The sequence below is a fragment of the Erpetoichthys calabaricus genome, chromosome 1 (assembly GCF_900747795.2).
Source record: "Erpetoichthys calabaricus chromosome 1, fErpCal1.3, whole genome shotgun sequence".
Classification (NCBI taxonomy): domain Eukaryota; kingdom Metazoa; phylum Chordata; class Cladistia; order Polypteriformes; family Polypteridae; genus Erpetoichthys; species Erpetoichthys calabaricus.
In genome coordinates this window covers 179,041,450-179,068,051 of record NC_041394.2, presented here as the reverse complement: position 1 = coordinate 179,068,051, position 26,602 = coordinate 179,041,450, and the positions used below count along the sequence as shown (strand labels likewise).

At 40.7% G+C, this 26,602-nt stretch overlaps 1 protein-coding gene across 4 annotated transcripts in view; it reads left to right on the top strand.

The window, feature by feature from the left end:
* Window positions 1-5,324: 5,324 nt before the first annotated feature.
* The window catches only part of LOC114657406 (probable polypeptide N-acetylgalactosaminyltransferase 8), a 526,476-nt gene continuing 505,198 nt past the window's right edge, over window positions 5,325-26,602 (top strand). For 2 of the 4 annotated variants that reach the window (XR_007935625.1, XM_051930802.1), the window contains exons 1-2: window positions 5,325-5,423; window positions 25,619-25,808. Coding sequence is in view for 1 of the 4 variants with exons in the window: in XM_051930802.1 (XP_051786762.1) it covers window positions 25,625-25,808 (184 nt within the window). In the remaining 3 variants the exon portion in view is untranslated. Of the gene's footprint in view, window positions 5,424-25,288; window positions 25,383-25,618; window positions 25,809-26,602 lie in introns of those variants that run through there. The other 2 variants (XR_007935626.1, XR_007935632.1) reach the window with 2 other exon arrangements.

Sequence of the window (26,602 nt, the reverse complement as noted above, 5' to 3'; positions counted from 1 at the left end):
GGGCCATAGCAAAAATGACAGCAGCTGTACAGGCTTTAAAAAGATCAAAGGGCAGCGCGACAGCAGCCCCCACCCCGCCAACAACGCGAGCAGCGTTATACATCCTGCAAGAAAGAATTCAACCACGCCCAGGGCCAGAAATACAGGAAAAGGATTGTTTTTACAACGTCACGCGAGACCAGGCAGTGAGCCATCATTTAAAAGGAGTCCACAGACCTCTAACCAAGCAGTTGTTGGATTGCTTTCGGCAGACAAGCATCCTGTGCTCCCAGCTCTTAAAACAATGACATGCGACAAGCAGAAGAGGCAGGTAGCAAGCAGCAAAAAGACAGCAAATGATCCAAAGGCATATCCTTAGCGTACGTTCAGCCGCAACACCCTTCACAACACGAGCAGCATTATATGTCTGGCAGGAAAGAGATGTAACCACGCGCATGGCCAAAAATAAAGGACAAGTATTGTTTTTACAAAAGTTTTTAAAGTAAAAGTGAAAATAATGCATATGTAACAATTCCCCAGAAAATAACAATGTCTTTAAATTGTAGATTGCCTGCCTAAGTTAAAGTCATCCCTGATGACTGGGGACGTGGGAATGAGGGGTCCTTTCATCGGATTAGCGCTATTTCAGATGTGGAATGGCAAAATGGGGGAGGCAGCTTGATGAATGAGGTCTCCAGGACTTAAAACAAATCCAAATCATATTATGTGATATCATCTAATGTGAAATTCTACTCCGTACTTCTAATACTGTATTGAGGATTTATTCTGTTCTGTGTATTGTATTGTATTGACCCCCTTCTTTTTGACACCCACTGCACGCCCAGCCTACCTGGAAAGGGGTCTCTCTTTGAACTGCCTTTCCCAAGATTTCTTCCATTTTTTCCCCTCCAAGGATTTTTTTTTGGGAGTTTTTTCTGGTCTTCTTAAAGGGTCATGGCTGGGGGGCTCTCACGAGGCAGGGCCTGTTAAAGCCCATTGCGGCACTTCTTGTGTGATTTTGGGCTATACAAAAATAAATTGTATTGTATTGTATATCCGGTAAACCAAACACAGGGGTTGGGTGAGTGAAGCGAGCAGGGGGTGGAGCCCCCTAGTCTTAATAAAACAGATTTAAGTTTCTATCAAACAAATTACCATTTCTGAGTGGTTCAAACTGTTGAATGCTAGTATATGTTGTATGTATTAACATCTTTCAGTAACAAAAACAAAAAGAAAAAAAGAACGTTTTGCTTTCTAGCTGTTGCTAGCTTTTGGATTTTCTAGTAAAAACTATTATTTTAGTGCTGACTTTTGTCTCATGACTACTTGTATTGGTACAAATGATTGAATATAAAGAAAACAGAACCAAAAGTAGTTGTTATTTTTACATGTTAACTCTTTCAAACAGGGCCATTAATATACAAAGGAAATAGAACTTTTCAGAAATGCATCCCTCACAAATTGACAAAAACCTAATTTATCATTTAAGCCTTCTAACACAGCAATTTAAATTTAACTAGAGTTCAAATTCACTCTGCAATCTTTTGAACATGGGTACATTATTTGTTCATTATACTGTGTGAAATGGCTTTGTGGCACCATACTGTTATTACATTTGCTGTTAACTCAACAAGACTGTTACACTTATGTTTCAAAAATGCTTCTCTCCTTCTTAGTAAGAGATATTTTGGAAGAAAAAAAAATCAGCTTACCTGCTGTATTCTGTTTCTTCACCAGAGCACATGCCAGCAACAACACTTGCAAGATAGAATCTCACTTTAGACTGGATACCAGTCCATGAGAGTCCATTATCACATTAACAACATAACTCCAGTTTCACCTGAAAGGAACTATATGTACTGTATGCTTTTTGAACTGTGAAAAGAAACTGGAGTCTGAATAAAAACAAGGGGGAATATACCATCAAGAATCTACTGTAAAGAAAAACAGAAATCACTACTCCTTTCAAAACCTGTGGCTTAATCCTGCATCATAACTTCTGTCTACCTGTTAACTCTTACAGCTATTATGGGAAACGCCGCTCAAGTGAACGAGTCTATACTGAAGTGTTTGAGTGTGTGAATAACATCGTTCTTCGACATTGTTACCATCAGAAATCCTCAAAAATGTGTGTGCTCGCAGCAGTTAGGGAACAATCCAGTTAAAAAAGAAATCATTTCACTGGTTCCATGACCTGCATTCAATATATTGATGCTGACTTTGCTACCAGTAACTTTTCACCATAGAGGACTAAGAGCAAGATGCTATTTACTCAAAAACATAAAACCTGTTATAAAGCATAGACTTTTCATGATAAATTGCCAGTCAGTGACAACAATTGAGGACATTTCTGTTTAGTTGCTCTAGAGTATCAAGACTTGATTTTTGCCTTTCATTTGGAAGGAAGCAGCACCCACACCAAAAACATTAAACATGAAACACGGCACTCATGCTTCAGAAGAACCTCAATGGCTACGTCTGCCCTATCTGCATTCACCAGTAGTATAGCAATGAACAATTAAAATTAAACAAAAAGCTCTCACAAAAATTAATAATAATAATAATAATAATAATAATAATAATAATAATAATAATAATAATAATAAGAAGAAGAAGAAGAAGAAGAAGAAGAAGAAGAAGAAGAAGAAGAAGAAGAAATGAGAATCTTACAAAATAAGATCTCAGCCATCAACAGCTTGGCATCATCTCATGGTCCTCTTTGGAAATAAAGAACATGGACCAAAAGACTAGAAAACTCCTCACGAAGCACAGCTTTCTACATCCAAAAGAGATTGTCAAACATCTCCACATTTCACAACTCCAAGGGGGATGAGAACTTTTAGAGCTTCAGACACTGGAGGAGGTTGTGAATGTCAATCTGTGTGAGTACCTTGAGTAGACGGGTGGGTAGCTACTGTGACTGCTGCTCAAAAACCACCAAGCTTTGCATGAATGCAAGTCCATGTGATAAAAAATGAGAAAAGAGGCCATGAGATGAAAAAAGTTATGGTTTGCTTGATACCACTAGTGCTAACAGCAAGAAAACCAAGAAATTACTTGAGCCCAAGATCATGGAAGCGAGGATGCAGCACTACAAGAAGAAGCTACTGCATGGTCAGTTCTTCAACAACCTGAACAGGCCATACATCAATAAGGACCTGATACGTCCATGGCTACAAATTGCAGGTCTTATAGAAAAATGTATTCTTAAATTAGTAATCTCTACATATTAGAAATGTAATATAAGCACATGAGAAAAGTAGACACTATAAGGATGGGTCCCTTGCTTACAGAGGGAATGTGAACTCTGGCTGTAAATAATGGTAGTAAGTGCAGAGCTAGAAGGGAGTAAGGATAGGCCTTGTCAAACAGATATGATGGACAGAGAGGGGTTTGAGATATTAGTAGAATTAATTAGAGGCAAGATTAGCGCAGTGAAGAGGATGAATAATGGCTTGTATGATAAGAATTGTAATAACTGTAAGAGATTCTGATGGCTGGGCACTCATTGCATCTGTAGTGAGTCTGTATGTGCGCCGTACAATAAATCTTGATTCTTCTGCCTGTCCTGAGACTCTGAGTGTCTTCATTGGGGCTGAGGGTGCCCACACACAGTTTGCTTCTACAGGCTCAATTGGCAAACTGAAAGCCTCATCACAGGCCTTGAACACCAGAAATATATCATAGACATCCCAGTCAACAGCAAATGAAGTTTGTGTGGTAAAGATGAGGAGACTATGAGCCACATAGTGTCCGGATGCTGTGTACTGACCACGAAAGAATATTTTGAATATCACATCAAAGTCAGTATGTAATGCACAGGGCACTATGCCAATGATGGAGAAGTGGTACAAGCATACTACAGATGTTGACACTGGAAACTGTGCCATATAGGATCAAACCAGTCTCACAGACTGCATCATCACTGCCAATAGCCTAGACATTGTGTTCCATAACAAGAAGAGCAAGTGGTGCATCTTCATCAATGTGACTATCCCGGATGACAACAACATCCTGAACAAGAAAGCAGAAAAGATCATCACATGTGGAACACGAGGGCAAGAGTGGCTCCTATAGTAGAAGGCACACTAGGAGCCATCAAAACTAGGTTCAAAAAATTAGAGTCAGCACAAAATAGATACGGAAGATTGCACTGCTCAGCATGGCCCTCGTTCTTAGATGAGACGTCAGCTGAACAATAAACTGAGTTGAAAGCCTGAGAGATCTGGTTAACCATTGACGAATGCACCAGCATACAGTGCATCCGGAAAGTATTCACAGTGCATCACTTTTTCCACATTTTGTTATGTTACAGCCTTATTCCAAAATGGATTAAATTAATTTTTTCCTCAGAATTCTACACACAACACCACATAATGACAACATGAAAAAAGTTTACTTGAGATTTGTGCAAATTTATTAAAAATAAAAAAACTAAGAAATCACATGTACATAAGTATTCACAGCCTTTGCCATGAAGCTCAAAATTGAGCTCAGGTGCATCCTGTTTCCCCTGATCATCCTTGAGATGTTTCTGCAGCTTCATTGGAGTCCACCTGTGGTAAATTCAGTTGATTGGACATGATTTGGAAAGGCACACACCTGTCTATATAGAGACAGACATAGGACACAAGTTCAGCACACACGTTTTTGTTTTTTTATTTTTTTATTTTTTTATGTTTCCGGGTGAGAAATGACTTTCCCCGTTTCCCACTTGTACAGCACAGTTCACAGCTCAGACACTCAGCACAAACTCTTTCTTTCCTACTTCTGCTTTCTCTTTCTTTGCCTCCACTCCTCCTCCAGCAAGCTTTGTCCACCTCTTCCTGACTGTGGCACTCGGAGTAGTGGCAGCTGGCTCCTTTTTTAGGGCACCCGGAAATGCTCCATGTGCTCAACGACCTTCCGTCAGCACTTCTGGGTGTAGAGGAAGTGCCCTTGTGATTCCCATGGAACCCAACACCAAACTTCAACTCTCATGGAGCTCTGAGGGAGTCTGAGGCACTGCTGCAACCCTGGAGGGCTGCCATCTATTGTTCCGGGGGAGGCATGGCTCTGAATGTGTTCTCTCCCCTGGTCCTTCCAGAATAGAGGTGTCCTGTGGTGGATGGCCTAAAGTAAATTAAACTTGTTCTAAATCAAACAAAACTTTCAAATGGTGTGGAAAAGTGTTTATGTAGAGTCCATCACGGTTACTCCACCATTTGCAAGATTTCATCTCAATGCTTCTTTCTTATTTGCTGGCATGTGCTTTTTTCTGGTTTAAAATTATTATTCAAATATCTATGTAAAGCATAAACAGTTTCCTGGTGTTTTATTCTTTGTCAGACTCCACCGAAGTCTATGGATAATTCTTCACAGTCTGCACAGAATACTGAACACAAGCAAAATTGAATGAATAAAAGAAATAAAAATAACAATATAGTCTTTCTTCAGTCCAGTCGGTAAGTAAAGAATTCTAACAATATTATTGACTCCTTCAGTGGGCTTTTCTCAAAGATAGTCACGTCCCCTATTTCTTGATTATAAAAAATTAGCATTACAAAGCTCATCAATATAAGATCTTCTTAGCTATCATTTTTTAAAAAGCTGTTCAAGTATATTGTAGAGAAAATGTTTAATTATTTATTAAACTAAGAGGGATGGGGTGTTGGGTTTGTTCTTTCTAATTGTAAAAAGGTTTTCTGATTTATCTTTGCACATTAATATTGTTTTCTGGTATTTTTAATAAAGATATGGCTTAAAAACATTATTATACAAATTCATTTTGATATCTTTAACAATTCAAAGAGTTTATGTGTAAGCCTAATATTTAGCCTATTTTTTCAAGGAAATATGTTGATTTCTTCTTGTGCAACCTGCTTGACTTGTTGCAAGCTGTGACCCTCAGTAAAAAAAGTTTGAGAACACCTGGCTTAGTGGATGAGCTAAAACAAAAAGAAGAAAAATAAGCCCAGAAATGTGGCCATTTTCCATTTTTCAGTTGCAGCCCCAAAATTCTGGAATGATTTGCTGTTGCATGTTAGGCAAGCTCCTTTATTAGCTGTCTTTAAATCTTATTTAAAAACACACTTTTACTCCCTGGTTTTTAACCCAATATGATATGTTGGCTATCTGTGTACTTTTTTATTATGAATCTCTTCAGCTCTTATGTGTTTATGTGTTTCTGTTTCTTTTACCCTTTGGTTATTGTGTGTCTGATATGTTGGGTTTTTATTATACAGCACTTTAGTCAGCCTTGATGTTGTTTTTAAAGTGCTTTATAAATAAATAAATAAAAATAATACTGTGCATGAAATTGCTATGTTTTTCTTCAGAAACAATGAAGTCCCACAATAAGGATTTAGCATTAGCAGTGAAGAAATTAAAATTAGCCTGGCCAGGCATAAATGGGAGGCTAACATAATAACATAACACATAAGATGATGGGCGGCTGAAACCGTCCAGAATTTCTTTATATATTTTATATCCTTGTTCTGCACTCTTTTCAAATTTATAGATTAACTTGCTTTTGTACAAATACTTAAAAGGTATTGTACTTGGTCTTATTCATTTTAAGAACTAAATACTGTACATGTTTTTCTGTTTAGATAGATAGATAGATAGATAGATAGATAGATAGATAGATAGATAGATAGATAGATAGATAGATAGATAGATAGATAGATAGATAGATAGAACCTTTAAAACTGGCCGTTGACCTGCTCGTATGCCCACTTTCTATCTTCTCTCTTGTGTAAGAAGGCTGTCTGTCCTTTGAATCTGAAGGAGAGAGCTCCCATTTGAATAAATGCTTTGTGATTGTTCCTGTCTTTACAACAATACTGCTGATATTCTAAGAAACTTGGATTCACCTCCTTCTCTCTTGAGCAAGTCTGCAACCCATACAGTACATCCGGAAAGTATTCATAGCGCATCACTTTTTCCACATTTTGTTATGTTACAGCCTTATTCCAAAATGGATTAAATTCATTTTTTTCCTCAGAATTCTACACACAACACCCCATAATGACAAAGTGAAAAAAGTTTACTTGAGGTTTTTGCAAATTTATTAAAAATAAAAAAAATGAGAAAGCACATGTACATAAGTATTCACAGCCTTTGCCATGAAGGTCAAAATTGAGCTCAGGTGCATCCTGTTTCCCCTGATCATCTTTGAGATGTTTCTGCAGCTTCATTGGAGTCCACCTGTGGTAAATTCAGTTGATTGGACATGATTTGGAAAGGCACACACCTGTCTATATAAGGTCCCACAGTTGACAGTTCATGTCAGAGTACAAACCAAGCATGAAGTCAAAGGAATTGTCTGTAGACCTCCGAGACAGGATTGTCTCAAGGCACAAATCTGGGGAAGGTTACAGAAACATTTCTGCTGCTTTGAAGGTCCCAATGAGCACAGTGGCCTCCATCATCCATAAGTGGAAGAAGTTCGAAACCACCAGGACTCTTCCTAGAGCTGGCCGGCCATCTAAACTGAGCGATCGGGGGAGAAGGGCCTTAGTCAGGGAGGTGACCAAGAACCCGATGGTCACTCTGTCAGAGCTCCAGAGGTCCTCTGTGGAGAGAGAAGAACCTTCCAGAAGGACAACCATCTCTGCAGCAATACACCAATCAGGCCTGTATGGTAGAGTGGCCAGACGGAAGCCACTCCTTAGTAAAAGGCACATGGCAGCTCGCCTGGAGTTTGCCAAAAGGCACCTGAAGGACTCTCAGACCATGAGAAAGAAAATTCTCTGGTCTGATGAGACAAAGATTGAACTGTTTGGTGTGAATGCCAGGCGTCACGTTTGGAGGAAACCAGGCACCGCTCATCACCAGGCCAATACCATCCCTACAGTGAAGCATGGTGGTGGCAGCATCATGCTGTGGGGATGTTTTTCAGCGGCAGGGACTGGGAGACTAGTCAGGATAAAGGGAAAGATGACTGCAGCAATGTACAGAGACATCCTGGATGAAAACCTGCTCCAGAGCGCTCTTGACCTCAGACTGGGGCGACGGTTCATCTTTCAGCAGGACAACGACCCTAAGCACACAGCCAAGATATCAAAGGAGTGGTTTCAGGACAACTCTGTGAATGTCCTTGACTGGCCCAGCCAGAGCCCAGACTTGAATCCGATTGAACATCTCTGGAGAGATCTTAAAATGGCTGTGCACAGACGCTTCTTATCCAACCTGATGGAGCTTGAGAGGTGCTGCAAAGAGATAATGTGCGAAACTGGCCAAGGATAGGTGTGCCAAGCTTGTGGCATCATATTCAAAAAGACTTGAGGCTGTAATTGCTGCCAAAGGTGCATCGACAAAGTATTGAGCAAAGGCTGTGAATACTTATGTACATGTGATTTCTCAGTTCTTTTATTTTTAATAAATTTGCAAAAACCTCAGCTAAACTTTTTTCACGTTGTCATAATGGGGTGTTGTGTGTAGAATTCTGAGGAAAAAAATGAATTTAATCCATTTTAGAATACGGCTGTAACATAACAAAATGTGGAAAAAGTGATGCGCTGTGAAAACTTTCCGGATGCACTGTATATATATACATACTGTGACGGATGGCCGGGGCCCATGCCTGGCCGGGACGCTCCTTCACCACATATACCAGGGGGACAAGGGTGGGAAACCCAGCATCTCCCCCTGGACGCTAGATGGCAGCCTCCCTGGGTTGCAGCGGTGCCTCGCAGGCGCCGCCAGGGGGTGCTACAGCAGGAGCTGCTGGCCCTTTTGGGCATTGGTCTCGCCACACCCAGAAGTCCAGCCGGATGTCAGGAATCAAGCACCTGGAGCACTTCTGGGTACCAAATAAAGGGAGCCAGCTACCACCACTCAGCGGCCAGAGTCGGGTGAAAGGAGGACAAAACTGGGTGAGGTGTAGTGGTGGAAGAAGAAAGTGTTTAATGGTGGTGATTTGCTTAAGTACTGTGATTGGGACTGTGTTGTGGCTGAAGGGATTACAGGAAAGATGTGCCCTCCAACTGAAGAAAAATAAAAGTTTATTTATTTTTATACCTGCCTCCGTGTGAATCTGTGTGGGGTCGGGCACAATATAGTGCCTTTCTTACAATACACACACACACACTATGGACAGAACATACACTAGAATAATTTGTTAATTTGGTGAATGTCAACTGAAGTTATGTTACCAGCCCAGCATACCACACTGGCTATCACAGAGTTGTAAAATAAGTTAAGAGCGTCACTTCCCACATTAAAGAAGTGCAGCCTCAGAAAAAAACAGTATACGCTGCCCTTTCTTAAATTGTTCCTTTGTATTATGAGACCAGTCCAGTCTGTCATTGATGTGGACTCCCAAGTACTTGTTTGAGCTGACCACCTGTATATCCACTCCTTGAATAGTGACCTTGAGTCATTGAGTCTCACAAACTGTGGTCTGCCTGACAGATAATTCATTATCCAAGACACCATTGACTCATCCACCTGCATATCTCTGAGATTACCCTTTAACAGTGATGACTGGCTGGTACTGAAGGCACTGGAAATAAAAACACAATCCTCACAGTGCTGCCATCTTGGTCCATGTGGAGCAAATAAATAATTGTATCCAACACTCCGATCTTTGTCCGATAGGCAAACTGCAGTGTGTCCAGGTGGTCTACCACAATAGGGCTCATATAGACCAGGAATAGTTTGTCAAAGGTCTTCATGAAGTGCCACTGGTCTTTGGTCATTAGATGAAGAAGCACCTGCCTTCTTTGGAACTGGAACAATGCAGGATGTTTTTCGCACTTTCTGGAGCCTTATGTACAGACTGAACAGGGGGCAGTGGATACCACAAAGTCGATCAGCACAGGCCTTAAGAACTCAAGAACTGACTCCATTTGGTCCTACATTTTTTCCTGTGTGTAGCCTCCTCAGTTGTCTCTTTATTTGGTCTTCAATTATAATAATAATAATAATAATAATAATAATAATAATAATAATAATAATAATAATACATTTTATTTATATAGCGCCTTTCCCATGCTCAAGGCACTTCACAGAATTTAAGAAAGAACGGCAGGGTATACAGTATATAACATTGTACAAACCAGATAAATAAATAAAGATTAAGACAGTAAATTCAGAGAAAAAAAAGCCTAACAGACAACATAATTGATGGTCTAGCTCACACACACACACACAGGTTACATGAGTATCTTGACATAAAAGTAAACTGAGAGAAGGGTAATAAAGTCAAGTAGAGCTATAAGCCTTCCTGAACAGATGAGTTGTTTTTTAAAAGAATTCATGGAGCCAGTTGACCTGATTAATTTTGGTAGGTCATTCAAGAGTCTGGGCACTATACAGCTGAAGGCCCTGTCACCCATGGAGTGTAGATTAGTGTGGGGCACAACAAGATTGCCAGAATCAGAGGACCTTAGTGGTAAAAAAATGATAACCCTGTCCATAACTATGAATAAAATGACCAAGGGGAAGCATATAAATACAGAAGAGAAGAGGGATGAGGACAGAGCCCTGAGGAACTCCTTGTGTGACTGGCACTGAGCTGGATCTGCTGTTGCCAAGACTACCAAACTCTTGCCTATCAGTCAGATAGGACTTGAACCACTGGAGGGCAGTGCCAGAGATACCCAGCATGTTCTCCATTTTGGACAGTAGAATGTCATGTCTCACAGTGTCAAATGCTGCACTGAGGTCTAATAGAATTAATATGCTGGTTTGTCCAGAGTCTACTGCCAAATCATTGGTTACCCATAGCAGAACAGTTTCACAGCTGTGCTGTGCCCTGAAACCAGACTGAAAGGGTTCCATCAAATTATTAGAGGTTAGGTAATTGGTGAGTTGGGAGGCTACAACACGCTCAAGAACTTTTGACAGAAAAGGTAAGTGGGAACTAGGCCGAACGTTGTTAAGATTGTCAGCATCAAGACCAGACTTTTTTAACATTGGGGTTACAGAAGCGATTTTAAAAGTGATTGGCACAGAGCCAGTGTCAAGGGATGAGTTTATTATTGTTGTAACAGTCGGGATTATGGCATGAAAGCAGAATTTAAGTAGTGTGCTGTGGATGGGGTCCAGTACACAAGTAGTCGGTCTCATCTTACAAAGCAGGTTATTAACAAACACAGATGTAACTGGTGAGAACTTAGAGAAGGAGCTGGATGGATTGGGAAAACAGGAAGAGATATAAACAGATGATGTATTTATGTTAGTTGAATTATTTAGATCTTTAATTTTGATATGGAAAAAGTGGAGGAATTCCTCACAGACTTCAGTAGAAGAGGTAGTTGGGCCAGATGCGGGTTTGATTAGTTTATTAACTACAGAAAACAAAACCCTTGAGTTATCGTGGCCACTTTCTATTATTCTCCCATGATGGGTGTTCTTGGCAGCAGGTAGCGCTTCTCTGTAAGCTCTTTGGTGGTTAGAGAAAGCCTGGATGTGCACAGTAAGGCCAGTCTTACGTGACATTCTCTCAAGGCGTCGGCCAGCTGCTTTCATAGATCGCAATTCTGAATTATACCAAGGAGCTGAATGCTTAAAGGAAACCTCCTTATGTTTTAAAGGAGCTGTTTTATCTAATGCTGAATGAAGGGCTGTGTTATAGTGGTCAACAAGACTATCTAGTGTTGACGGAATAGGTGCAGACAGTAAAAGATCAGAAATGGATACAGAAAGGATAGAGGGACAGATATTTTTAAGGTTTCTGTAAGAAATTTGTCGTTTACAGATAAGAGGAGGGAGAGATAATGAGACAGTGAAAAGTACTGCTTTATGGTCAGAGAGTCCCAAATCAGTGCTGTAAATGTTGGCAACAGATAGTCCAGAAGTACAGATCAGATCCAATATATGACCACCAGAGTGGGTGGGAAAATCAACATGTTGTGTCAAGTCAAAACAGTCCAATAAGGATAGGAATTCATTTCTCAGTTTAGATGTAGTAATGTCAATAGGGATGTTGAAATCACCGAGAAGGATAATTCTCTGAGAGTGAGAGCTTAGGTGGGTTAAAAGTTCAATCAGATCGGATAAGAAGGATGCATTGTATTTTGGAGGACGATAAAGAACAATGAGTGAGACGGGACCTGGTTCCGTTATTAGTTTAAGAGCCAGGCATTCAAAAGACAATGGACAATCATTTGAGATTCGTTTGATGTTTAAGTCTACTCTGACAATTACTGCAAGTCCACCTCCTTGTCTTGAGCTGCGGGGCTCTGTGTGGAAAGTGAATCCAGGTGGAGTCGCCTCCATGAGAGACGTAAATTTTTGCCAAGTCTCCGTTAGACACAGTATATCAAGTTTGGTGTCAGTGATGAATTTTGACAGCACCAATGCTTTGCCATTAAGAGATATCGAATTAAACAGTGCCATATTAGTTAATGAGGCTTCTTTTTGCACAGAGCCATGATCGGAGTTTATTTTCACATAATGTAAATTCGGCACACTGACACTTCTATTTCCAGGTCCATGAGAAGGACAACGTATTCCTGAGCAAATGCCGCCAGTGGTCTTTTCATTCACAGTCCGGCGGTGGCAGCGACCTGACCCGCGATGTACATATTTCGGGCGCCACAAAATCCCGGCGTCTTTTAGAATGTTCTAGTCAGACCATTTGCTCTGGACAAACTGTTTAATAAGAAGGAGTCTGTCATGATATCCTATATATATGGATAGCCCACACTGATGGTTGAAGGTGGACCATTCCAGTTGAAGTGGTAATAGTTGTTGATATAGTAGGGATGGTGTAGGAAGACTGGTCATTGGAAGATGGTGGCAGTGGGAGAAAAATCTATTAAAAAATTGGTTCAGGGTGTTAACTTTGTCCACATCCCCTTCTAGCACCAGAGCCCTGGATTGCTTGAGTCCTGTAATTATACCCAGTCCATTCCAGACATCTTTCATGTTATTGTGAGTAAGTTTGTTTTCTAGTTTTGCTTTATAACAGTCTTTCCTTTCACTCAGCTTTTCTTCAGTACTTGTTGTGCATCCAATGGAGCCTCTTTCTCACCAGATTTGAATGCCCACTTTTTATCATTCAGGAGAATTTTTAGTAACCGGGGATTTATTGTTTGGGAAGCAACGCACTGTTTTTGAGGCTACCACAGTGTTGACACAGAAGTTGATATAGTCTATGATGTAGTGACCAAGTCCTTCAAATACATCCCCATGTGACTTGCACATCATTTCCCAGTCTGTCAGTTGGAAGCAGTCATTCATTGCTATTTTAGCCATCAAGATCCACTTTCTCAAAATCTTGGTGGTAACAAGTTGTCATCTAATAACAGGTCTGTAGCAGGGAATAAAATGAATCAGGTTGTAGTCTGATCTGCTCAGAGGCACCACAGATTTACACTTAAAGTCATCTTTAACATTTGAATACAGCAGGTCCAGCTGGTTATTTCCTCGAGCTGAACATTAGATAAATTGATGAAAGTTTGTCATTGTTCCTTCCAAAGTCACATGGTTGAAGTCATCAAGTATTACAACTGCAAGGTCAGAGTGATTCATCATTAAAGAGTAAATAATTATTAATTAATAATTCATCATTAAGTGAATAATTTCTGTTACTAAGTTCTCATTTGCAGAGGAAGGAATATAAACATTAATAATGATCATGTAATTTATTTCCCTGGACAAATAACATGGAGAAATTCTGACTGAATTCTTGTCTGAATTACAAACTGTATTTGTAACTGTAATATGCTCCCTTTAACACCATTCCTTATTCACTTAGATGTACAGTCCCCCTCCTGTCTTTTTTCCATAACGTGCTGTATCTCTCTCTGTAAGATGAAATCTATCTAGTATTAAAACAGTGTCAGGTATATTCACTACTTTGTAATGTTGCCATTCCTCACAACACTTAAAAGATGTTTTGCCACTGAGGAATCTGAGTGATGAAGTGTTTCAGGTGTTATTGTTCCATTCTTCATGTAAACACATCTTAAGGTGTGCAACAATACAAAGTTGTTGTTGCATTTCTTGTTTCAAAATTCTCCAAACATTCTCTACTGGGGACAGCTCAGGGCTGCAGGAAGACCAGTTCATTACCTGTACCCTCATCTTCCTCAGCCATGCCTTTGTAATGAGTGTAGAATGTGGTTGTGCATCGTCTTGTTGAAAAATGCATGGACATCCCTGGAAAAGATGTTGTCATGTAGGCAGCATATGTTACTCTGCCATCACAGAACAACAACAACAACATTTATTTATATAGCACATTTTCATACAAAAAGTAGCTCAAAGTGCTTTACATAATGAAGAAAAGAAAAATAAAAGACAAAATAAAAAATTAAAATAAGGCAACATTAGTTAACATAGAAAAGGAGTAAGCAAGGGCACTGACACAGCTCCATACCATGACAGACCCTGGCTTTTGAACTTGTTGCTGACAACAGTCTAGATGGTCCTTTTTGTCTTTGGTCCAGAGCACACAGTGCCCACTTCTTCAAAAAAAAGATCTGGAAAACTGATTTGTCTGACTCCAATACATGTTCCCACTGTGTGACAGTCCATCCCAGATGCCTTCGAGCCCAGAGAAGTCAATGTCACTTCTGGACATGGTTAACATAAGGTTTCCTTTTTGCAGAGTAAAGTTTTAAGTGGCATTGGTGAATATAATTCCATATTGTAGTGCTTGATAAATGTTTTCTAGAGTAATCCCTTGCCCATGTGGTTATATCAGCTATTAATGAGTGACGGTTCTTCATGCAGTGCTGTCTGAGGGATCAGAGATCACGGGTGTTCAGCTTAGGCTTGTACCCTTGACCTTTATGCATTGAAATTCCTCCAGATTCCTTGAACCGTTTAATGATATTATACACTGTACAGGGAAAAATATGCAAATACTTTTCCATCTTTCTTTGGTGAGCATTGTTTTAAACACTTCAATCATTTTCTTATGCATCTGTTGACAAGCTGGAGATCCTCTGCCCATCTTTGGTCCTCAAAGACAGCCTTTCGTGGATGCTGCTTTTGGACCAAACCATGACTACAATCCCCAGTTGTCATCACCTGTTTGAAATCACGTCATTATTTAATTATTTTACCACATTATTGACCATAATTTGGTCCCCATCACAACTTTTTTGGAAAAAGTATATTAACAAATGAAATGAAGCTGACCAGACAAAACTTGAAATATCTTGGGTTTATATTGTCTGCAATGAAATAAAATTAAGAATCACTGCTTTTTCTATTATTGTTTGTATTTTCCATACCATCCCAATTTTTCTGATTTTGGAGTTGTACTTTAAACAAGAAGGAATGTGTCTAGGTCTTATTTTGTTTCTTTTAAGAAAAGTAAAGTTAACAAAAAAAGACACACAGGCATTGAAAGAAAAAAATGGAAGGATAGTGAAGGAAGACAGAAAAGAGAAAATGAAGTAATTATTTTCACTTTTTTCTATTCCTTGATCTTTTTCAACACCCTTTACCTATGTTTAAATGTATTTACAGATTTAGGATTAATACATGGTACATGCAGGAGACTGGGTTACAACTAGAACACTGTGGCAGAGTGGCATTGGAAACATTGGCCAAACTGTTCCAAAGTGTGTCTGGTAGCAAAGTCTGAGTGGCAACAGGCTGACAACCAAGAAGATGATATGGACAGAAACCGGTTTGTCACTGACTTGCCCACACTCCGGAACAAACAGAAAGAAAGTGACAAGGAAACAAAGACAAAGAAAAAGATTTGGAAGAAGCAAAAACAGAGAGCAAGAAAAAGAGACCTTTTGGGACTTGAGAGAGTGCAAGTCCACATGTTGTACAATAATGGAACTATCCACTGTGGTGCAAACACAGGACCATTGGACCAGTTGTGAACAGAGGTGTTTAGCACAGCAAATATGCATACGATGAGAAAACAACTTTAGAAGAGGACAGGAAGACACTTGGTGTCCCATGGTGATACCTGTCTATACAGGTAAAGGATGATGGTAGTCAGAGTAATATCTTGGTTGGAAAAACAGGAAAGGCAGCTTAGTCAACCCGAAATGTATGAAGAGTGGCCACGAGGGTTAGTTTGTGAACAGTTAGCCTATGTTTACTCATGTGGACAGAGGTGGTTGGGCACCTGTGGAATGTTATTTTACAAATATTTAAGCAAACAGTATAGCATGTAACAGTAAAGCATGTGCTATGATGAACAGCTCAGGACAGTAGTCTGGTGACAAGACAGACACAGGACTTACATAGATTAGGTGAAGCAATAATAACAAAATCCCACAATAGATTTAAAATGGAATTGGGTTAGTTTAATGGAAGGAGTAGACTTGTCTCAATTTGAGCAACCAAACTGGATGACTAATTAAGGTCTTGCAGACGTTAAAAAGAAGTAGAAACAGAAACAAGCCAAGTGGATAAAAGCCATCATTCATTTGGAACAGGAGTGAATCCAGGTTCTTCAGATTGTCTTCAAAATAAAGAAAACATTGAAATGTTTTCAAAATAATCATCTGCAGCCAGTGATGTTGTGAACAAATGGTCACACCAGTCGTAAATACACGGAAGAGTTATGGCTGCCACTTGAAGCAGGGTTTTTGAAACAGACTATTAAAACAATTAAGACTGTTCAATCTACTACAGTGAACTATAATCATAAAGACATTATACAAAAATTTATGTAGAGGTGGAATGTAATGGAGAGAAAAAATTGGTAATATCTAGCATCATAAATATATTTGCAGGTTTTCTTTATTTGTAAAACTGTATTTATATTGTGTCACACATGTGTGAGTAGGAGTCAACTAAAGGGCCTGAATAATGGCAATTCCACGTCTGACCAGGGGGCAGCGGGGTGCACTAACTTCTTGATCCCTTGCAGACCATTCTCGGGAAATTCCGCAGGGTTCCAGCACCTTTGATGACGTCACTTCTGCTTCCGGAGCCTTCGATGACGTCACTCCCGGCCCCAGGCTTTGATGATGTCACTTCCGGTCCCATCTCTGATGATGTCACTTCTGCTTCCAGCCCCGATGACGTCACTTCCTACACTGGCCTTTAAAGCGGCCATCTTGATTCAGTACCGGCAGTTCTGTTTTGGACTCATTCTTGTCAACAACTCACAATCTTTAACTACCTTTCTGCAGCCAAGACACATTATACGGGTGGCTGCCTCAAACCTTTATGATGTCTGTTTGTCGTTCTTGTGACAGTGGCACAGTCGGCAGGATTTACAAAGCCCAGAAGAAAATGGGACCTGAGTTCATCCCGGAGTTCGGAAAGACCCGGTGCAGGCTCCGCTCCGTATATATTTATCCGGGCCAGTAAAATTAGAAAGGAAGAGTGTGGAGGAGACACACAGACATGAGCTGGTCTCTATGGGGAAAGTGACAGGGACTTATTATGCCCTTTTGGAGGAGAGAGGTGTCCTCCCCACTGGGGCCAAGGTCCCAGATAAATGTGGGGCATCCCCAGACCAGCAGATGAAGACTTTACAGGCATGGAAATTAGACCCAGATCGGCTGACCCAGGGGCAAGCTTCTCCTCTCTGGGAAATGGTGGCAGCATGGCTAAGGCCATTTGATTGCTCCACCTTCCAAATACTGCAAAGAGTGTCCTGTTTTTTGCTAATGTCCAACTTTCCCGATCATTTCACCCAGCCAGTCTGGGGAGGCTTCCGTAATATGGACGAGCTCATTTGACTTGTCAAAACATAAAGACAGCTTTACAAACTGGGAGAGCAGAATGGTCCTTTAGCGGACACTGTGGGGACTACATCCCATCCAATCTGCCACCTCTATATGAACTGGAGTATGTACCGGAGTCCCCAGATCCGAGGACGCACAACTCACTCTGGGATAGGTGGGATGATAAGTGGAGAGAGAGGGAAGGGTTGTGTGCACTTTCAAACCCCCTGTTGGTATCCCATACGGGAGTAGTAGTAGTAAATGGGTTTAAAGTGGAAGCCCTCTTCGATTAAGGCAGCGACATTTCTGTTGTTGACTGCCGATATGCACTCCCACGACAATGGATTAAGACAAAGACCTGAATAACTTTTATTCACGGAGAAGTCCGACATTATAAAACCGCCCTATGTTTCATCAGCCATGGAGGATCGCTGAAAAAGTTCCCCATTGTGGTTGTCCCAAACCCAGCTTTCACTGTGATTCTAGGGCGGGACTGGTCTAATAATAAAAGTAGTGTAGTACTGTATACTCCCATGCCCAATTTAGGCCTAGTGATAGATGGAGATGACACGTCTCAGGTTGTCTCCATGCCGTGTACTCAGCTGGCAGAGAAAGATATGGGAAACCAAGAGGGGGATGGGGAGGTTCTAGGACCGTTGCAGGCCATTACCTCATCAATCCGTGTCTCGACAAGTCAGGATAAATCCCCGCCCATTGAGGTCAGACTGAATCCTCTCTCTGAAATACATTTCCAATTTAGAGAGACGCCGGTTTCAAGAATGCAGTAGTACTCGTCAATGGCCAGCACACACATCAGCCCATGCCACAGGGTCGTCACTTTGTAATAGAAATTACCTATTATATAGGGTTGCTGACCATGAAGGGAAGGTACGGAAGTTGTTGTCAATTCCACGTACCTACTGGCAGCAGGTCTGTGAATTAGCACACTCCCACCTCCTAGGAGGCCATTTGGGCACCGAAAAGACATTAGATTATATTAAGCTCTATTCTATTGGTCAGGAATTAACGAGGAGTTTCGCTGTTTTTGTATCTCTTGTCCAGAGTGTCAATTGTGGCAAATTCCTATGAGGGACTGTGCTCCTCTCGTTCTCTTTCCCTTGATTGATGTCCCATTTGAAAGGATCGGGATCAATATAGTAGGACCCCTAGAGCCCTCAGCCTGAGGACATAAATACATTTTAGTCCTCGTCGATTATGTAACCCGATACCCAGAAGCTGTTCCTTTACGCTCAGCTACGTCTAAGGCTATCGCACTCGAACTAGTAGGGGTCATTGCGCAAGTCAGCATCCCTAAAGAAGTCCTTACGGACCAAGGGATGCTGTTTACCTCGGAGGAATTCAGGGAAATGGCCAAGTTACTTAAAATAAAACCCTTAAAGACCACGGTGTATCATCCTCAAACTGACGGTCTCATCGAGAGGTTCAATCAGACTCTCAAAGAGATGCTTCGCAAGGTGGTCAGCGGGTAAAGTAGGAATTGGGATCAGCTCCTCCCCCTCATTCTCTTTGGCTATTGGGAAGTTCCTCAAGCCTCTACAGGGTTCTCGCCTTTTGAAATATCATATGGACGACAACCCCGAGGTATATAGGATATTTTAAAAGAAGGCTGGGAAGGAGAGGTTCTTCTCTCTACAAATATATTGGAGTATATCATGCAGGCACGATAGATTTAGAAAAGTTAAACCTATACTAAAGAGTCACATGGACGAGGTGCAAGCAGCTCAGGCCCACTATTATGACTGCGGCACGATGCTCTGAGAATTCCATCCGGGGTATTGTGTCATGGTGTTGGTTCCCACCTTCCATTCTAAATTGGTAGCCCATTGGCAAGGCCCCTAAGAAGTTAAGGAGAGGAAAGGGCTAGTTGATTATTTGGTGAAACAACCTAATCGTTGACCGAGCAAGCAAATACAGTGGAACCTCGAGATACAATCACCTCTGTATACGAGAAATTCAAGATACGAGGAAAGTATGAGCGAAAAATTCAGATCTAAATATGAGCATTGGCTCACGTAACGAGCCACGAGCCAGGCTGTGGGTATAGCTCGCGGCTTAGCGAGGGGGCGTGGTAGCTGTAGCGAGCCGCAGGGCGATCTGCAGTGTGGGCGTTTCTCACTTAAGTGCACAGGTGGGAAACTGCCCACATCCATGATTGTTCCTGTGGCTGATGGGCTGCAGCTGCCATGTCCTCCCCGCATATATAGAGAAGCGCGAGCCAGTTAAGGGGGAGAAGAAGTAAAAGAAAAGAGAGGAGAAGAGAACGGAGGTTGCAGGAGGAGGCAGGATGCTGCAGGCAGGAGGCAGGAAGCAGCAGTAGGAGAAAGTCGGTGCAGAAGAGCAAGCGAGTGCAGGCTCGCGTGTAGCTGAACAGTGAGCTGAACAGGCAAGCCAAACAGCTGAAGCAGGACAGTGTAGAGAAGGTCAGCTGCATTAAGAGCGTCTTGCCTGTTGCAGAGCCCGCATGGGAGAAGCAGGTGAGACACTGACGCTAACAGAGAAGAAGCACCGGGGATTGTCATCTGTTTTTTAAAGACTGCTTCCTGTTGACGTTTTAACCTCGTGTTAAAGGATTGTTATTCTTGTGTATTTTAAACCTCCACTTCACAACTGTTTTAAGGATTATTTATTTAAAGATTTATTGAATGCTCTACTGCACTTTGAACACCTGTTTTGATTCTTTTAATAATCAGTTATATTATTTACCAGTGTTATTTATTAAAGGTAGACTACAGTATATATTATTTATCAGTGTTATTTGTTAGGAAAATTGATTTTGTATGTTAATATTTTTGGGGTGCGGAACGGATTAACTGGATTTCCATTATTTTCAATGGGGAAGTTTGTTCTAGATACGAGAAATTCGCTATACGAGCTCAGTGCTGGAACGAATTAAACTCGTATCTAGAGGTTCCACTGTATATCATGTAAACTAGCTGAAACCGTGGAAAGAAAGGCATCCTGATCCCTTCTCCGATCAGCCCCGTTCCTTCTTTGCTCAGACTAACATACTTAACTTTGGTACAGAGTTAAACCCTAGACAGAAACAGGAACATGAAGCAGTTATCCTGTCCGTCCCAGAAGTGGTGATCAAGAAACCAGGAAGGACCTCTCTGATTGGCCACAATATTGTAACAGAATCCGGGGTTATAGTCAAAGAGCACCCCCATCATCTTCCCGAAGCAAAGAAAACAGAAGAGGAGCTTGAAATCAAGCGCATGCTGGACTTAGGTGTAATAGAGGAGAGTCATAGTCCCTGGTCCAGTCCGATATTCTTGGTTAATAAGTCTAATGGGAGTTGAAGGTATTGCAATGACTTCCATCAACTTAATCAAGTCTCCCAGTTTGATACTTATCCAATGCCTCAAGTGGACAACCTCCTTGAGAGACTTGGACAGGCAAATTATTTGACCACACTTGACATGACAAGGGGGTACTAGCAGTTTCCTTTAACAGACTCCACAAAGGTCAAGACCACATTTAACACCCCTGGTGGACACTGGCAGTATCGTGTCCTTCCATTCGGGTTACATGGGACTCTCCCGACTTTCCAGCATCTGGTGGATAAAGAGCTCCGCCCTCATAACACGCATAGTGCTGCCTATTTAGATGACGTTGTCATTTATTCCAACACATTAAAGGAACACCTACAGCAGGTCCGAGCAGTATTATGGACGCTTGGTAATGCCGGTCTTTAAATAAATCCAAAACAATGTTTTTCTCGATTAAGAGAAGCCAAATATTTAGTCTACCTGGTGGGCCGGGGTACTGTAAAGCCACAGTGGTCAAAAATAGACACCATTTTGAAATGGCCCTGTCCACGATCCAAGTGGCAAGTCCAAGCCTTTCTTGGATTAGCAGGGTACTACCGCCAGTTTGTTCCTCAGTTTTCAGAGAGAGCGGATCCCTTGAGTGATTTGAAGAGGGCCCCTAATATTGTGGTATGGACTCATATGACAGAGGCTGCATTCAGTGACTTAAAATGGGCCTTGACAACTGCACTTGTATTGAAAGCTCCTAATTTTTTGCTTCCTTTCATCCTCCAAATGGATGCTTTGGAAACAGGCCTGGGTGCCGTGTTGAGCCAATGCGTCAATGGTGTGGAACACTCCAGTTAGTTTCTGAGCCAGAAACTGCTGGACTGTGAGAATAGGTATGCGGCGGTGGAGAGAGAAGCCCTGGTGATTAAATGGGCGATTACACAGTTAAAGTACTACCTCTTGGGTCGTGAATTCACTCTTGTCACGGATCATATAACCCTAAAGTGGTTAGCCCTCCACAAAGAGTTGAAATCCGCGGGTCACTAGGTGGTTTCTTGACCTTCAACCTTATAAGTTTTCACTCATAAGGTCTCTCTCCATGCCAACACCGATGCTGTCTCTCGTATCCACAACCTCTGATGGGTCTGGGCTGGGGGTGGAGGGGCTGTCACACACATGCGAGTAGGAGTCAACTAAAGGGCCTGAATAATGGCAATTCAATGTCTTTCTCGATCCCTTGCAGACCATTCTCGGGAAATCCCACAGGGTTCAGGCACCTTTGATAACGTCACTTTTGCTTCCAAGGCCTTCAATGATGTCACTTCCGGTCCAGCCTCTGATGATGTCACTTCTGCTTCCGGCCCCGTTGACGTCACTTCCTACACTGGCCTTTAAAGCGGCCATCTTGATTCAATACCGGCAGTTCTGTTTTGGACTCAGTCTTATGAACAACTCACAATCTTTAACTACCTTTCTGCAGCCAAGGCACATTATACGGGTGGCTGCCCCAAACCTTTATGATTTCTGTTTGTTGTTCTTGTGACAACTGTTATTTTATTTTTAAGCCAGTTCATTGATTAGATAATTCTTTGCATGCAAAGCTAGAATTGACTGGCCAGCTGTCCTGTGGCTGGGGAGGGATAGAAGGCTTTGCTGTAATCTACTTATTTTTATATGAATATGTCAAAGGTATCATTTTATGTACTCCTTTTCCCTACAGGAATAATACTTGTGTATTGAAAAAGTGGTTTTAAATTTCTGAGCCAAGTAAATGTGACTGGGACAGGCCACTAAGGAATGAAAGTTGTATAAAGTCAGGCAGTGAGTTAACTAAGAAGAGAGCTGAGCAGACAGAATCAAGTTGGTTATAGATGTTGTAGCAGTAGTGGTCTTTGTCCACCTCTTGAACCCTCAGGTACCACTCTGAACACCAGGTGAAAGTATAATAACACCAGGTGAAAGTATAATTTATTTTACTTTTAAACAGTGCACAAAGCACCCTCCACTCCACACACATATAAACAACAATTCTCTTTCTCAAACCAATCCTCCTCCTCGCCCAGACACTTCGCACTCCTACCTCCCAGCTCAGCTCAGTGTCTGGGCTTTCCCACAGTCCTTTTATACACCCTGACCCGGAGGTGTTCCTGCCCAATCAGTCCACAGTTCCTTATTCCTTCCGGGTCAGGGTAAACAGTCCTTTTCTTCACCTTCCTTCCGGTCACGTGATGATGACGCACTCAAGAGCCCACTAGTTCCCCTACAGCGACTCCTGGTGGCCCCCAAGGTATCCAGCAGGGCTGCGTGTAGAAACTACATAGTCGTATGAGGCCCTGCTGGACCTCGGGGCACGTCCATGCTGTCCGGAGAGCTCCTCCTGGTGGCCTGGGGGTGAGGGCCGGAGTAAGAAGCCGGCAATCCTCCACAATGTAAAAGAAATGGGGAGGTATTTAACTACAGTGACCAAGCTGGTAAGAGCAAGCATGCAAAGGCTATGGATAGGATTTGAGGTATTTTCTTAATGTCTGCTTAATAAATCGTGTAAACAATTGAATAGAATCACCTTAGCACCCTACCACAACAAAGCAACTGGTTTATTAAATTGTTTTTGGTATCTAGTATAACATATTAAATGTGAGTGTGCATCAGGTCACTGGATAATGCGCAGGGACACTGCAGAGTCTTAATGCATCTCTTCGTGAAATGGTTCTCTGGCAAAAATAGAATGATATTAGTATGGCTTATCTTTCTTTGCCAAGGTGTTTTCCTCCCTCTTGGCATCTTGCTGTACTACAATTTAGAGAGTTAAGAGATCTCACACAAAGTGGTCATCTATTGTTGGCCTAAAATGATGTGCTAGGCAGTCAGTGATCTGTTGAGTCCGTTCTTCAGTGAGATGAACATATTGCTTAACATATGGTCTGTCTTGATTGTACTCTTTGCTAAGATTTAGCAAGGATGGACTAAATGTGCCCACCACAGTCAACTCCGTTATACCTGGATTTTTGCACTTACATTTTAGTTCTAGATGAAGCTTTGAAATAGAATGGTTCACTCGGCCTTTTTTATGGACATACCCTAGGCAGTAAGTGTCCTGTTACAGAGTTGAAGTTAAGGCCAAATAAAAAGTGGAGAGCAGAGCTAGTGATTTTTAAGGGTTATAAGGCAAGCAGAGGACATGTTGCTATTGGTTTCTTTGAGTGAACATAAATCCCATCTTTGGGCTAAAAACTGGTGCAAAGTTTTCTTTTTCCATTAACCTGGAGAGTTTAGTTTTACATTCCACTTTATGGCTCCATTGACTTCAACTATGTTCTCATTGTCATGGTTGCTTGGTTTTGCAAAACCAATTACCAAAGAAGTTTCAGATTCAGAATGCTACTCCATCTTATTTCTCTTTTGTTTCATTTTGTTATACAACATCTCTGACATAATCAGCTCACCTCTTATTCGTTCAATCTTACTAAGATGAGCAATTATTGAGTAAAACTTTCCAACATAAAGACAGCAAGTAAGCTTTAAAAAGATTGTGAAACATTGTGGATCTTAGAATAGGTAGTAGCCTAATAAAGCGTAAACATTTTGGGTTTTCAATGAACAGAAAGCAACACCTCTGTGACTCCAAGAGGTATTGATGAAGCAAATTGTCGGGGCTAAATACACAGCCAAAGGTCTTCACCTGAAATGAAGGCTCTCGGAGTCAGTGGATAGGCAAACAGAGTAATTAGCTTTATTCCAATTAAACAATAACGCAGACTCAACTTAATTTAGGCCAAATCAAGCTGAGCCCCAAAGAGTTCAAAAATCACAGTTTATATAATCATTTCTTATCATTCTGACCTCGCTCAAAGCAGCTCATTCGCTGCTTTCCCCTGACTCCTTTTCTGTACCTGGTCTAATTAACTTTTATTAGAACCACCAATATTTCTTGTTTTCTGCCAATTATCTTTATTTTTCTGCTTCGTTTATTTTAGGTCGGCTGAGAGCCAACAGGTGTTTTCCCTTCTTCCATCCTTGAGCTGTCTTTATCTCATCATCCTCCCTTCCTGGGTCCTCTCGCTAGGTTATATTGGTAGCTAAAGCTATGTTTTAATTTAAAAAGAAATATGGCATGTGCCTTTATTTAACCATTTGTGTAGCAGGCCTGACTTGTATTAATATTGCACTAAGGTTAATGCTTATATATTTTTCTATATTTATTTATGCTAATACATGAATACACTAATTTTATTTTCCATAGTATCACTTCTTATAAAACGCTGTGCTCATATGTTTTATAATGAAATCTTTAACACTGTTTAACTTTGCTTTGTCGTGTATTGTACTTTGATATCCAATATGTTTACTTATCTATTCTACCACTTTGCAATATAAGTATGAATGAGTGATTGGTGGAAACTGCTTTGTGCACATTTCTTTTATTATGTAACAAACAGTAACATCTGGAATTCTCTTCAGTTACTGTTTCTTTTCCTGGCAGTGCAAGTCTGGGAGTATACACAACTCTTCTGAGGTTAGGAAATTTTAAAACACACAGGTATTTAAAATAAGCACCTTGGGTGGAACACATAAAATTGTCGCTTAATGAAGCATTGCTATTTAGAATGTAGTCAGTCTTGTCATTCATGTTGCTTAACCATAGCATTCAACATAAAGTAGGAAGATATTTGAATTTCAATGTTGTGTGATTCCAATCGCTCTTAAGGAAGATCCAGTTTGTCCTGATTTATTTATATACACCTTGTTTTTGATATTTTTAATTTTTTTTCACAGTGAATAATGAAGGTCAGTTATAATAAAACAGTTTGTCTGATGGTGCTGTTTATTGGGGCAGCTGCACTTTATATGTATAGTGGGAGTTTTGAGCAAAATGAAATGAAAGCATTTCTTGGAGAAATTCAATTACTATTAAAGCAAAATAAAGAACTGATGAATGAGCTGAAAATTAGACAAGAACACTCTGGTAAGCTTTTACTTTTGTATTACATTTACTGTTTTTGTAATATTACAATGGACATTTATCACTGCTTTTTAATGAGTCATTCACAGCCTTTACAGTATATAATATAGATATAGTTCTAACATGTTTAACTTGATTAGCATTAGTAACCTGATGATGCACAGGTTCTAAAATTGTACTGTAAATTACTTTTAATTTTGTTACAAATTATTAATACTGTTTTTGCTATTGTAACCATTACAAATTTAGCACATTTCAAAAAATTTCATGTTTTATACACCACTCTTAATTTTTGACCGTTAAGCTGCACCACATACTTGGACTAAATGCTTTTTATGAAATAAGTTTAAATGATGATTTCAACAAATATGCCAAAACAATGCGTTTTAATTTCCAATTGAGACAGAAATTTGTATGCAGCTCATAAATAGGCTACTTTTTTCTAATTCACACTACTGTTCTTATTTCTGCTGTTAGAATCTTTGCTTGTCATGAAATCTTTAAGTATAACAACTTAAGAGTTTCTGTTATTTTTTTGAAGCACTTATTAAATAATGGATTTGGAACAGTTTTTTAGTTATATTTTTTTCTGAAGTAATGATGAATGCAGAATTATTCATGTGGAAGCCAGGCAAAGATCGGATCAAGATTAGAACCTAGAAATCTAGAGATGTAAGCATCACTGACTACTGCATCACCATGTTGCCCATTCATAAAAAAATGGAGTGAGATTAAATATTAAATTGATCACGGACAGAAAATTTGGAATGTTATCTGTTAATAACACATACATTATG